Genomic DNA, 13,914 nt, shown 5'->3' with positions numbered 1-13,914 from the left:
CAAAATTACAATTTCCCTTTCTAAAATGATATGAGAAATACATTAATCCTTTTTTTATTCTTCAAGAAAGGATTTCTAAGTAGAAATACCACAATTGTGAAATTGGCTTCTGTCTTGGATTTAAAAATCCTTTTTGACCCCTTATTATGTGACAGGGCTTATTGCTAGCCAGGGTCTGTAATGGGCATCCAGTGCCTATGGCAGGTCAAGGGAAGGGCATCATACTGACCACCTGAGGGAATGAGATGTGGAGTCACTTTTAATGAAGGCTAGCAGCTAGCTTGGGAATTCAGCCCATGTGTTCCAGAGGAACTAGTCCATCTAGGCTCCGGAATTCCTGGCTCTGCCACGAGACCAGGCTGTGACCTGTGTTCAAGCCATTTGGAGATGAGGTGAAGGTGCCTTGATGTGGACACTGCTGAGAGTTTTTTTACCTAAGGCTATGAATGACCTGTGTCAGTGTGAAATGGTAGTTTAAAACATGATAGTCTGTCTTAGCCTCTTTGAGTTATCAAAATGGAAAATGCTGCATTTTCATTGTCCATTCACTTCTGAAGACACTAAGTTGGTTGCCCATTTAATTCCAAATTAGATAAACTAGTTCTACTTAGTGCTCCCAAAAAGCCTCCTGGAGGAAAAAAATAAGAGTACATTTATAAATGTCGTGTGATTTTTTTTTTTTTTAACATTACCTAAAAATCACACAAGATATGTACAACAAACCATATGGGCTATGCATTCCTTCTCTGTATACCCCAAGAGAGAGCCTACTCTTTATAAAAGCTAAATATGTGAATTATGAATGGTTGGGCTATAGATTTGGGTTCTTTTTCAACTGTTAGATATACTACTCCCTGTTTTCCTCTCCTCTCTCCCAAGCCATGCTTCTTGGACTAGGAAAGTGAATTGCATATAACCACCTGCGTTGCTTGGAAACATATTAACCCTTGGTCTTTTGATTTCTAGCCCTTTTAGTGAGGTAGGCATGTGAGAGACTCCTCAGAAATAGAAATACTTTGTTTAGAAGCTACAAGATCGTAACACTTAATTGTAAAGGAAGAGATGAGACTTGATTGCACTATAGGCAGCTACATACAACATCCTACATGTTTTCTTCAGAAGGGGCATTTTTGAGACAGGAAGGATAACTAATTACGCATTCTCATCCTGATAGTAATTTACAGCCTTTCCACTCTTTTAAAAATTCATTTATTTGTTGGCTTAGCACAGATTTATTGAATGCCACCTGTGTTCAGGCACCAGGTGGGTCTAGGGGCTGTGGCAGTAAGCAAAGCAGACCCAGGCCCTGCCTTCACAGCAGCCTTAGCCTAATGGAGCTCTGAGAGTACACACGTGCTCATGTGTGTTGTGTTCCAAAGGAGGATCATGGGTTGGTTGGAAGAGTGGATGACAGGGAGGAAGAAATCTAAATTTTTTCTGTTTGAGTTAAAGAAAACAATAGCATGTGGTTTTAGGGCAGAGACCCTGATGCCCAGGTCCTTAAGCTTATTCTTCTCTGCAGCCCCTTTACTCAGACCACGGTAGTTCGCTCTCCTTAGCTCTCAGCACCACACTCTTCTACTCCCTCTCCCCATCACCACCAACCTGGGAGAAATAAAGACATGCTCATCCTCAAAAAAAGGGGAGGGCCCCTTTTATAGAGCTTATTAGCAGATATTTAATTTCTCTTTATAAGATCTTAGTCTCCATGTTAACCTGTGAAGAAGCTGAAAACATTTTTCAGAACTTGAGTTACAGAAGTCACCTCTTTTCTTTGTTGCCTTCAGCCTGACTATAGCTAAACCATTCCAGACTGGGAGAGTTGACTGCTGGAGCTCCCAAATTAGTCTCTTCGTAGCCTAGCAAAGAAGCAGTTATAACAACAACTAGGGTGTCTTGAATACTATGTGCCAGTCACTCTTCTGAGCACCTTATATTATGTACAGTCCTCACAATGACTCTATTAGTTAGGTTCCACTGTTACCTCTTTTACAGAGAAAGAAACAGGCTGAGAGAGTTTGATGATTTGCTCATGGTGACTTGCCCATGGTGACACAGGTAGTGAGTTTCAGAGCCAGGATCAGACTTGGGAATGTGGCTCTGCAACCCATTCTCTTAACTCCAACACTTGCAGCCTTGTGGTGTATACCTCCCTGAGCCCTTCGTACACAAGGATTCTGAATTTCATTTTCCCAGAAGTGGCCAGTTGCTGAGTGTTGCCTTAGAAACTGGAGTTCATTGTTTAGGATGTAAATTGTGTTTTGTATTAAGATGCCTGAGTTTTGAAAGCAGAATTGACCCTTCTGAAGCAAGGGTTACTGGTTAGCTCCAATTTGCTATTTACCAGATGCTCCCATAGTTGTGGACGTAAGCAAGGGGCAAAGCTAGTTTGATTTAGCTTTCTTGTATCTGGATCAGAAGCTCAGCAGCAGAGGAAGCAAGTAAATAAGAGCTCATGTGTGCTTTGGAGGAGAATCTGCTTACTTGGTAGTATTGCAGTCAGTAGGAAGTGCATTTCCCGCTCCAGAGGTGACACCTCTTAAATACAGTTCCTCCTTCACTTCTCAACTAGACAAAAGGATGGCTTAGCAGCCTGGAGACTCAGCAGGCCTCAGTCCTTAAATGAAATGTGGTGGGTGCTTTGTACCAGATTGGTTTGTTTTTTGTTTGTTTGTTTGTTTTCTGAGGAAGATTCACCCTCAGCTAATATCCCTGCCAGTATTCCTCTATGTTTTTTAGTATGTGGGCCACCAACACAGCATGGCCGCTAACCGAGCAGTGTAGATCTGTGTCCAGGAACTGAACCTGGGCCACCAGAGCAGAGTATGCTGAACTTAACTGCTAGGCCACCGGGGCTGGCCCAGTATACTAGACTGGTTTTTTGTTTGGGGGCTTGCTACAATAATAATAAAGAAATCTCAAAAGTTCAAGTTTACGTGCACCATTTGCTGTATGTTCTGACTGGTTTCCAGCAGGGAAAATTGTCAGGGACCACTGATACTGTCTTCCAGTGCCCCTTTTCTTCCTGTGGATTAATCCATCTGGAGAGCTGTCATTTGGGCCTCTAAAGTCTAGATACTATTTCCTATCTTAGTGTTGAGCAAGGAAGGAGATATAGGTTAAAAATTCGGATTTCTTAAAGATTGACGAGGAGCTAGAAAGATTAAGTGGTTTGAATAGACATGGAACAAGTTGGTTATTGATTTGTCTTCTCTTTCTCTTTTGTCTTTCATTCCATTTCTCATTCCTCTCTCCTGCCCCCATCCCACTTACATTTCCAACCAGGTATATCTTTGCAAAGAATCTTTTTGAAAATGGTTCCCTCAGTGACATTGAATGGCATATCTATCAGGACTGGCATTCTTTTCTCCTGCAGGAGTTTGCCAGCCGGCTCAGATTACATGGCTTCATCTACCTCCAGGCTACTCCCCAGGTAACACAGAGCCTAAAGCTTTAGACTTTAGGGCCATATGAAACTTAAGAGATGATGTTCTCCAAGCCCCTAATTTTCTGGTTGGAGAAATTGGATTGCGGGTATTATCTGGAGCACAGAGAGTAGTGGATAAACAACCTCCCATTCTACCACTGACCCTTGTTTCCTACAGACATCCTGTGGCAGAGGACTAAAGCAATTGACTATCCATAGAAGGGGTCCCTCTTGATTTAGCAAGAACAAAAAGAAAATTGGGTGTTGTCTTATCACCCAGGGTTTGCAGGTTGGACCCTTTGACCAGGTAACCTATAGCCACTTGCCTCAGCTTTTCCTTCCCTCTAACTGGGTCATCAGAGGCTGTGGTGATCCTGATAGTTTCCTAAATAGCATGTAGAGAGGAAGAAAAGGAGGCTTTCTTCACCTCATCCTGGTACTGCCCTAATTTATAGCCACCTTTTTTTCGTGTGTGTGTGAGGACGGTCAGCCCTGAGCTAACATCCATGCTAATCCTCCTCTTTTTGCTGAGGAAGACTGCCTCTGAGATAACATCTATTGCCAATCCTCCTCCTTCACCCCGCCCCAAAGCCCCAGTAGATAGTTATATGTCATAGTTGCTGTATGTGGGACAGGGCCTCAGTATGGCCGGAGAAGCGGTGCGTCGGTGCGCACCCGGGATCCGAACCCGGGCCGCCAGTAGCGGAGCGCGCGCACTTAACCGCTAAGCCACGGGGCCGGCCCTATAGCCACCTTTTGAACTTTGAGGATGCCACTGGTAAGGCAGGAAGGACTACAAAAATTGTATTCCATGACTTTCTGACTTGGACCATGGAGCCAGCTTAGCACACAGTAGGGACGTCATGGCAGGAGCACTAAAGTCTCTGGAGACAGCAGTGGTCCCTGGCCTCTGCTGACAGGCAGTGACCATGGGCAGCCCTTGGAAACCTTTCCCCTGGAGGGGTCCTTGTCTGTCAAATCCAGTGGCTCAGACTAGTGATCTCTAAGGGCTCTTCTGGAGTGCAATTCTGAGTTAAAGCAGGAGGTATTTTTTGAGAGATGTGTTGCTCTCAGCCTTTGAGACATGTATATAATGTATAGTCAAATGCCAGATATACCACATAATCTTAGGAGGGAAAGCTCTCTTAGTCTAGAGGCCATGCTTTTTAGAGACAGGACTGAGCCTGTGGACAGGAGGAAGCCGGAGAGCAGACTGAGCAGGGTCAGAAAACAGGTGGGAGAGCCCCTGTCTCCCAGGCTCGCAGGACCCGGAGAAGAGAGGACCAGAAAGAAGGGCCTCACCTCAGGAAGGTGGGGGCCAGAAAAGGGGCCCTCAAGTGTGACTGGAACCAGATATTGGGGCTGTTTGTGTTGGGAGTTTCTGGAGATTGTGAGGAAGAAGCTAGATCATAAGAGGAAATAGAGATTCCACAGAAGTAAATAGAGTCTAAGGTTTAAAGTGAAACTCAACTAGAGATTCAGTGAAGCCAGAGGGCTGAGAACTTTGTGTAAAGAACTAAGCTGAAACTGGCAGAGTCACATTTATATGACTTCTTTCAGTAGTCTTCATTGCCTGGGAGCAGGAATAGAAGAAGCAAATTATGAAGGCTGACTATACTGTAGGGGTGGGGATTGCTGTTGATGTAGGGGAAAAGGAGACCCCTGCCAAAGAGGCTGGTTTGAAGTAGCTGAGTGTAGGTTTCAGGATGAGAGGAAAGTCTTGGTCCCCAGGAAGGCTCATGGCCTGGGCTAAAGATGAGTGAGAGCTCTATGGACTTGAACTGAGTGAAGACTGGGATTGGAATTTCAAGAGGTGACCTGTTTCCAGTAGGAGTTGTGGGATGGGTGGCTGAAAGAAGCAGTAGATTGAGGGGCTAAGCATTAGGAGAACTGAGAGTACTGACCTAATCTTTTCTGAGAGAAACGGAACTTCAGTGTAATCAACTCAGTGCTGTAAAGACAGTATTAGCGATGAGGAAGTGGGCGGACTCATCCTAGGAGTGAAACAGGGTGCTTGGCTAGCTGTAGAGGCTTTGTTTCTGGGGAGCTGAGCTTGAACCCGGACCCTGAGACCCAGCAAGGAAAGCAAGAAAGTCTTCCTCACTTCTTTGTGCACCCGGAATGACTTTGTGAGAAGGGGACAGTGATGATGACGATAGTAGTGGTGATTATTATTATTGTGGTGTGGCTGATACATCTTTTTAGAGAGACTGAAGTATTTCAGCTGAGGTAGAAGGATTATTGCAATTTACTGGTAGAAAAAGAAAAATAGCGTATTTGTTTTGAGATTGGATGGGGATTTTGGTGCTATTTTGATGGCGTTAGAGCCGGGGACCCAGGAATGCCAATATCCTTCCCCTGAAGTCACCCTGACCTCTTTTGTGAGATTCGGAGGTAACTATACCCAAGAAAAGAGCAGAACGGAAGTGAAAACATCTCTATGTAAAAAGCTGTGCAAGTGCCCAGTACTTCAGTGCTGAGCCCTGGTAAATATGGAGTTGAGTGCGTGTGAGATGGACCTAAGTAGGGCCTTCTGCTCCTATCCACCTACTCTCTCCTAAATTCTAAAAAGCAAGCAAGCCAATAATTTCAAAAAAAAAATCAGAAAAGAATGGCTGGGCCTCAGTGTCCCCACTCAGCCCCGTGGAATCAAGGAGAGAGAGTGCAGCCCGCCAGTGTGCCTGAAAGAGCCAGGCCCTGCCCAGCACTGTTGGCAGCATGAGACAGCGTGCTGGAAATGCCTGGGAACAAATGGCACCTGACTTTGGGGCTTGGGAAGCACAGTGGCCAGACCCCCCAGCAATCACAGTCCAGTTGCTGTCTCTGACTCCAAGCAGTCTGAGCAGCAGCTCCTCCTGGGGGCGTCAATGAAGAGGGCAGATCGCAGAAGGGTCCCTCCCCTGCAGTTGCAGCTGCACTGCCTTCCCTATTCACATTCAGGTGCATCCTCCCCATGAGGACTGAGATGAGGAGGGACCAGACTTTTTTTAAAGGATTTTTTTAAAGACAATTTGTTGTAACCATATCAGTAAAGCAAGAATTATGCCAAATGCTCAAAATAGGAGTTTACCTAGACTTCTGGGGGAAAGAAAAGTTTGCTCTGTTAAGCAAATTAATAGTAAAAAGGGAATTGTTAGCCTATTTTAATGGGAGAGACCTTAGCATCAATGTTTGCCTGCTAGCAATGAATGAATAATTATAGCTTTTATAAAAAGAATTGCTCTGCCCTTGTGTATAATTGAAAATGTAAAGCCACATTTTAAAAGTATGCATTTTCATTAATTCTGATAATATTTTTCTCTCAGGGAGGAAAATTAGGTAGCTTTGCTACGTTTAGAAATCCTGAAGCTACGTTGCTGGCGGGCATGTAAATTGGTTAGCCTCTAAAGAGGCAGTTTGGCAGTATATATTAGCAAGTGCACATACCTTTTGACCTATTAATCATGCTCCTTGGAATTTACTCCATAAACATGCTCCCACATGGGCAACATGGCTCATGTACAAGGCAGCACTGTTTGTAATAGCAAATTATTGAAAACAACCCAGTGGTCATCAGTAGGGACCAGTTGGCTATATTATGCTCCATCCATGCCCTGGAAAACTCAGAAGTCATGGCAAAGAAAGAGAAAGTACTGTACTGATACATAGCAATCTCCAAGACACATTGTTAAGAAAAACAAGAACAGAGTGTATGGTAGAACACCTTTTATATGTAAATTTTTAAAAAAAAAGAAAAGGTGGGGATAAGAATGTGTATATGCATAGAATATTTCTGAAAGTATACAAAAAGTTAATAACATTGGTTGTCGGTGGGGTGGAGAACTGAGTAGCTGGAAGTCAGTGGTCTAAAACTGTATGATTGGGGAGGGAGGGGAACAAGGGGAAATGTCTTGAAGCCATCTGCAGTAAGGGTAGGGATGTAGGAGCAGAAAGAAAGAAGGAAAAAAGGAGAGGCAGGGTCAGAGTGAAGGAAAGTAGAAATGGAAAAGATGAAAGAAGGAGAAAAAGGCAAATGGACATAGACTAGGTCAGAAATTAAAACGTTAAGTGAATACATGGGACAAATATTTATTGACCACCTACTTTGCCAGGCCCAGTGCTCACCCCTGAACAAGATGGACTCTGGCCTGCCTCCTTGGTCTCCCACAGTCACTGTGCCCTCGGAGCACCCTGTGCAGACCTCCCTCTGTACTCTGATACAGCTGAAACGCCACTGGTGGTTTGTGTTTGCCCAGGGCGTAGCACAGCTTTCGGAGTGGTGTTCAGTAAGCTGGTACCAGAGATAAAGGGGGAGCTCCTGCCTCTTCCAGAAATCACCTGACTGTCGGAGCCCACTCTGTGCCCTCCCTTATCTGAGCTGCTGCACTTAAGATCCACATCTCACAGTTTAGCACTTGATTTGCTATTTTGCATATTTTATTTTACTTATTGTCTAACTAAATTATAGGCAAGGACTTAGAATCTAAGTTTGGGATAATAATTGATTCAGGGGAAAGGAGAGATGAGAGGGATGAGTGCTATAAGTGTTAACCTATTAGATTTGTCTCTGTTCATCAATTTGAAAAGTTGGACATAAGATCATAAGTGAAATTTGTTTAGCTGATTTCATTTCCTTAGAGGAAAGGTGGAACAAGAGGGAAACTGCAAGGACTCTGCATCTTTGGGAATATTGTGCACTATATTTAGGGATAAAGTGTTTTAAGTGCTTCAAAGAGGGAAGTCCTAAATCATTGGTTTAACCCATCTGTTCTTCCTAGGAGAGATGACATTGAATAATGAAATATTTTCCAGGCAGAGAAAGGAAGGATGGCAGTTCAGGCAAAACAAACATTTGGAGCAAACATTTTGAGGTGTGAAAGAGCTTGGTCTGTCCTGCAGACAGGAGGTCAAATCTCACTGCTCTAGCCGTGAGTCCAGGGCAGGAGCTGAGGGCGTTGAGATGGAGAGGTGGGAGGGGTGGCCAGACCCTGGGAATGGCCTCGTGTGACAGGTGAAGGAGAAGATGACATTCTCCGAGCCACTGTGCTTCCGACTTTTCTACCAGGCGAAGGCAGAATAGAATTATGCAGACTCGGGAAGAAGAGTTAGTCTCAAGCCTCACTTTTTTTTTTTACCTTGACTTATGCAGATTTTGCATTCTGCTCCAGAGTGAGTGATAAGATATGAAAGATGTTTCAGATTACTTACTCTTGTAAATATGATGCTACTCATACTTCCTTGAACCTGGGGTGATGGCTGTAGGCAGTAAGGACCCTGTGAAGCGTTTAAGCAAGGAGAGTAATGTCATTATATTGCAGTACTATGGAAGGGTGGACTGAGGGGGACCAACAGGAAGGAGAGAACAGCTTTGGCCAGGAACTTGAGATGCCTTACTTCTGAATCCTCACAGCCACCTGTGGGGTGAGTGGAGAATGAGAAAATGGAAGCCCACAAAGATTGCCCCACTAGTACATTGTGAAGACAGGAATTTAATCCTGGACTTGCTGACTTTAAGGCCTGCGCTCTTTCCATGCACTTCACCACCTCCAGGAGGCAGAGAACCAGAAGGCTCTTGCCATAGTCCAGGTGAGAAATGATGAGGACCTGACTAGGGCAGAGGTGAGAGAGAGGCAAGGAGAGAAACGACAGAGATTAAAGAGACTTGAATGACTTCCTGGATGTGGTTGGGAGGAGGAAAAAGGGTAATTCCAGGTTCCCTGGGTGGGTGATGGTTGCCATTAACCTGTGATTGAATAAGAAAACAAGACAGCATAAGCAAAGTCGTGACTTATAGTGCCCAGGATAGACATCATGAGTGGGTCTGAGAGCCCCCAAGACTGCCTTGTAACGGCCAAGATAACAAATGAGCTCACCGGGGCCTGGGAATGGTCTTTTAGGTTTGTTTGAAGAGACTACGCTGGCGGGCCAGGGAAGAGGAGAAAGGAGTTGAGCTGGCATATCTTGAGCAGCTTCATGATCAACACGAAGCCTGGCTTGTTCACAAGACAACCAGGTAAGCAGAGAAGAGAGCAGCAGCAGACAGAGGCCTGCCTCTGCCAGCCAGTTGTGAAAGCCCAGAAGTTGCACATGCTGCCCCATAAGAAGGTTCAGAATGTACTGGAAGTGGTTGGAAATGTCAAGCGTTATCCATCTCAGAAACTTAATATTGGATATAATCTGTATATTCCAGAATATTTTTTATTAGATTCTATTTCTCCAGCTTTTTTGTTTTTTAACATTCCCCTAGATTGAACATGGTGATTGATGATGGTGATAGTTGGCTCAGGGTGAAGGGCTGAACAATTTTAGAGAAATTGTCAATTTACTAAGTTGACGTTGCTAGTTTTGGCCTTTCCTCCCTTCAGGCTTGGTCTGCTGTCCACTTAGAACGTTTGGGGCTCTGACCTTCAGTATCAATCTCAAGACTAAAGAGAAATTTCAGCCTTCCTCTTTTGAGCCAACTGTATTGAATTCTTTTTTTAAACTGCTGTTGACATGCAGTTTCCTTGAGAAGTCATGTGACTTTAGATTTGTTCTCTGAATTACTGAGACTTGGTGAGTATGTGAAGCTTGGCTCAGCTTGCTTGTTTCTGTTCCCTAAATGCTCATGCTTCTTATAGGCTCCACTTTGAGACTCTGGTGAACATGCCTGTGCTGGTGCTGGATGTAAATGATGATTTTTCTGAAGTAACTAAACAAGAAGAACTCATGAGAAAGGTGGGGAGGACCTTAATTCCTGCTTTCTAGTCGTTTTCCTTTATTACACTTTTATCTTCGCTTCAAACTTCAATATAACGGGTCTTGTGCTTTGTGCCTCGGGTTGCATTTCACACTCCAAAGCTTGTGCGGCCTTGTACAAGTTACAAATAGAATCCCTATTCTCTCAAGTATTTTGGGCTAATAATTGTTACGTAAATGACTTATAATATGTACTTCCCAGCTAACTTCCTCCTCTAAGGTATTCTAGAACTGGGGAAATGAGACTTCTGGATTCTGTTCCCAGCTCTGCCACTTGATACTCTATGACGCTGGGCAAGTCCATTTCCTCTCCACACCTATTTTCCCTTCCTCACAAAAAGTTTCCCTCCTTCCCCTCATGGGCTTGGCTACCTATGCGTTGGGGATGGACTATTCTGTAATCTTCTGAAAATGTGAATTTAACTCTTGGTTTTTCTCTTTCCCACAGGTAAACACCTTTGTAAAAAATCTGTAACCAATACTGGGATGTTCTGGCTGTGATCTGGGCTCTCTGATTTTCTGAAGCTGGAAAAATACTGAGTCACGCACCTTTCTCTCCCCACTCCCATCTCCTTTGACCCCTGGAGTGCTCTGGCGCTCAGCTGTATGGTTTCTGTTATCCTTAGACTTTGCCATTGTCTTCTTTTATATCTCAAGGACTTCTAAAATAAAGTTTTGCTTATTTTGCTAATCCAGTTGTTCATTTATTTCACCGTGTATCTATTGGTGCCTGCTCTGAACTCCCCTCGAGACTAGCTATTTTTGCCTGAGAAAAGTCCTAGCTTTTCTTCTTCTTGAATCCTTCACCAGCCAGACTTCCCTGTGTGTTCACTTGTTCCCTTTGACATGCCAGAGCAGGAATTGCTCCCAGGACCCCTAACTGAGCCCTGCCATGGGCATGAAGAAGGGAAGTAAAGTGGCGCAGGAGTGGGTGGACACCCAAGCTAGGAAATGGAGCCCAAACTCCAGGAAGCTCCTTTATCTCTTCCCATCCAGCACTCTTGATATGGGGGATGGGGTGGGGATTTAGACCTTTGTCCTAGAGCTGGAGAACCTGGACAAAAGAAAGAAAGGGAGGGAGGGAGAGAACAAATCAGGATCCCAAGAGTTCAGCATCCAACATTTAGGGTTTGGTCATCCTGGCACTCTGGCCTGCTCTAAACACCTTACCCAGTGAGTTTCAGGTGACCTGATGGAGTGAATCTGTCTACGCTGGAAGGAAAGAAGATAATTTTTTGTGTTGAACTTCAAGCTTCAAGAACAATTTACTGTTAAGAGAGAAAAATACATGGCTCTATAGAATGGAGTGCTCCATTGCGAGAAGCCTGCACGTGTGTGATTTACCGGGAGCGGAATTCCTGCACTGAGCCCTTGACAGCTGTATAGGCACACAGGAAAATGAGTGAGCTCAGGACTCAGTGTCCCAGAAGACAGACACCTGTGTTTTCCTTTATGCCTGGGAAAATGAGTGTGAGACTGGTTTCTACCAAATGTGTGAAGTTTTGAAATAACAGCACAGCATTTCTTTAACCTACTTTTAAAAATTTTTAATGGCTTTGTTGAGATATAACTCACATACCATACAATTCACCCATTTAAAGTGTGTATTTCAGTGGTCTTTAGTATAGTCATAGGGTTGTGCAACCATCACCACAATCAAATCCAGAATGTTTTCATCACCCCAAGAAGAAATGCCGTACCAATTAGCAGTTACTCTCCATCACCCACCCCCCTATAATCCCCCCAACCTGTACTCTGCCCTAGGCAACCACCAATCTACTTCCTGTCTCTATAGATTTGCCTGTTCTGGACATTTCAGATAAGTATTTCATATAAGTGGAATCACATATGATCTTTTGTGACTGCTGCTTTCAAGGGTTTCAAGGTTCATCCATGTAGTAACATGTATCAGTACTTGATTCCTTTTTATGACTAAATATTTCATTTTATGGATATGCCACATTATGTCTATCCATTCCTCCATTGATAGACATGTGGATTCCACTTTTTGGCAATTATGAATAATGCTGTTATGAAAAGTCATATACGGTCATGCATCACTTGACAGGGATGCCTTCTGAGAAATGCATCATTGGGCGATTTCGTTGTGTGAACATCATAGAGTGCACGTCCACAAACCTAGATGGTACAGCCTACTACACACCTAGGCTGTATGGTACTAATCTTATGGGACCACCGTTGTATATGCAGTCTATCATTGACCAAAACGTTTTTATGCGGCTCGTGACTAGACAAGTTTTTGTGTGGACGTGTGTTTTCATTTCTCTTGGGTATATGCCGAGGAATGGAATTACTGGGTCAAATGGTAACTCCATGTTTAACTTTTTGAGGAACTGCTAAACTTTTCCAAAGTGGCTGCGCTATTTTACATTCCCTCCAGCAATGTATTAGGATTCCAGTTTCTCTACATCCTTGCCAACACTTGCTGTCATTTTGATTGTAGCCATCCTAGTAGGTGTGAAGTCATATCTCATTGTGGTTTTGATTTACATTCCCCTGATGGCTAATAATGTTGAGCATCTTTTCATGTGTTTATTGCTCATTTGTATATCTTTGGAAAAATGTCTATTCAAAGCCTTTGTTCTTTCTTCAATTGGGGTTATTTGGCTTTTGATTGTCAAGTTCTAAGAGTACTTTACATATTCTGGATACAAGTCCTATCAGATACATGATTTACAAATATTTTCTCCCATTCTGTGGGTTGTATTTTCATTTTGATACTGTCCTTTGAAGCACAAAGGTTTTTAATTTTGATGCAAATTGATTTTGTCACTTGTCCTTTTGGCACGTGTCTAAGAAAGTTTTGAATAACCCGAAATCACAAACATCTACTCCTGTGTTTTTTTCTAAGAGTTGTATAGTTTTAGCTCTTACATTAGGTCTATGATCCATTTGGAGTTAATTTTTGTGTATGGTGTAAGGAAGGGATTCAACTTGATTCTTTTGCATGTGCATATCCAGTTGTCCCAACACCATTTGTGGAAAAGATTAATCTTTTCTCCCATTGAATTGTCTTGGCACTCATGTCTAAAATCTGTCCCACTTGTTCTCGTGTTTGTTTGCTGCTTCAGACTTTGGACAAGACCAGGGATGAACACAGGGTGTTAGGTGTGTTTTGGAAACTCAATGGTTTTGGTCCTTTAGCTCTGAGGGGCCCAAATGTTTAATTCTCATTTACGTTTCCAGGAACCATTAATGTGGAAATCACCTGTAAACCCCCAGTAAGAGCACTAGGCCCCCACCCTTCCTTCATTTATTCAATCATCAACAAATATTTATGAGTCTCTGCCATATGCTAGAGATGAGGAGATAAGAGCGAACACAACAGAAGGCAGACCTTGTCCTCACCTCACAGAACGTCATCTAATGGAGAAGGGAATAGACACTGAACAAGTCATTGCAGGTGTGGGGAGCGCCTCAGAAGGAGAAGTACAGGTCTACTGTGGGGGCCTGTAACATCTGGGACAGCCCCTCTACAAAAGTGACAACTATTCTGAATTCTGAAGAATAAACTAGACAAAGTATTCAGGCAGAGGAAAAAAATTCAGGTGCCAAGGCCTTAGTGGAACGAGGCATTAGGCCCAGATTGTCAAAACCAGATGAGGTTAGTGAGTTTATAATTTAAGAATACACTCCTCTCCTTCACGTTCTTCACTTATTCTTAAAGCCTGAAAATCTACGAATTCAGCGTTTCTTTCCATTTATAAACATTGCCTTTTAGAATGTAAATATTTTCTAAGATAGTCAAA

The 13,914-nt window shown here is 43.5% G+C and overlaps 1 protein-coding gene across 4 annotated transcripts in view; it reads left to right on the top strand.

Annotated features, from left to right (window-relative positions):
* The window catches only part of DGUOK (deoxyguanosine kinase), a 31,513-nt gene extending 20,678 nt beyond the window's left edge, over nucleotides 1–10,835 (top strand). For 3 of the 4 annotated variants that reach the window (XM_058550914.1, XM_058550917.1, XM_058550916.1), the window contains 4 exons: nucleotides 3,286–3,433; nucleotides 9,304–9,419; nucleotides 10,027–10,123; nucleotides 10,593–10,835. In XM_058550914.1, the coding sequence (XP_058406897.1) occupies nucleotides 3,286–3,433; nucleotides 9,304–9,419; nucleotides 10,027–10,123; nucleotides 10,593–10,619 (388 nt within the window). In that variant the 3' untranslated portion in view covers nucleotides 10,620–10,835. The other variant, XM_058550915.1, reaches the window with a different exon arrangement.
* The last annotated feature ends 3,079 nt before the right edge of the window (nucleotides 10,836–13,914 follow it).

The sequence above is a fragment of the Diceros bicornis genome, chromosome 12, assembly GCF_020826845.1.
Source record: "Diceros bicornis minor isolate mBicDic1 chromosome 12, mDicBic1.mat.cur, whole genome shotgun sequence".
Classification (NCBI taxonomy): Eukaryota; Metazoa; Chordata; class Mammalia; order Perissodactyla; family Rhinocerotidae; genus Diceros; species Diceros bicornis.
Note: the sequence above shows the minus strand (reverse complement) of the source record. Positions and strands in the feature narration are given on the sequence as shown.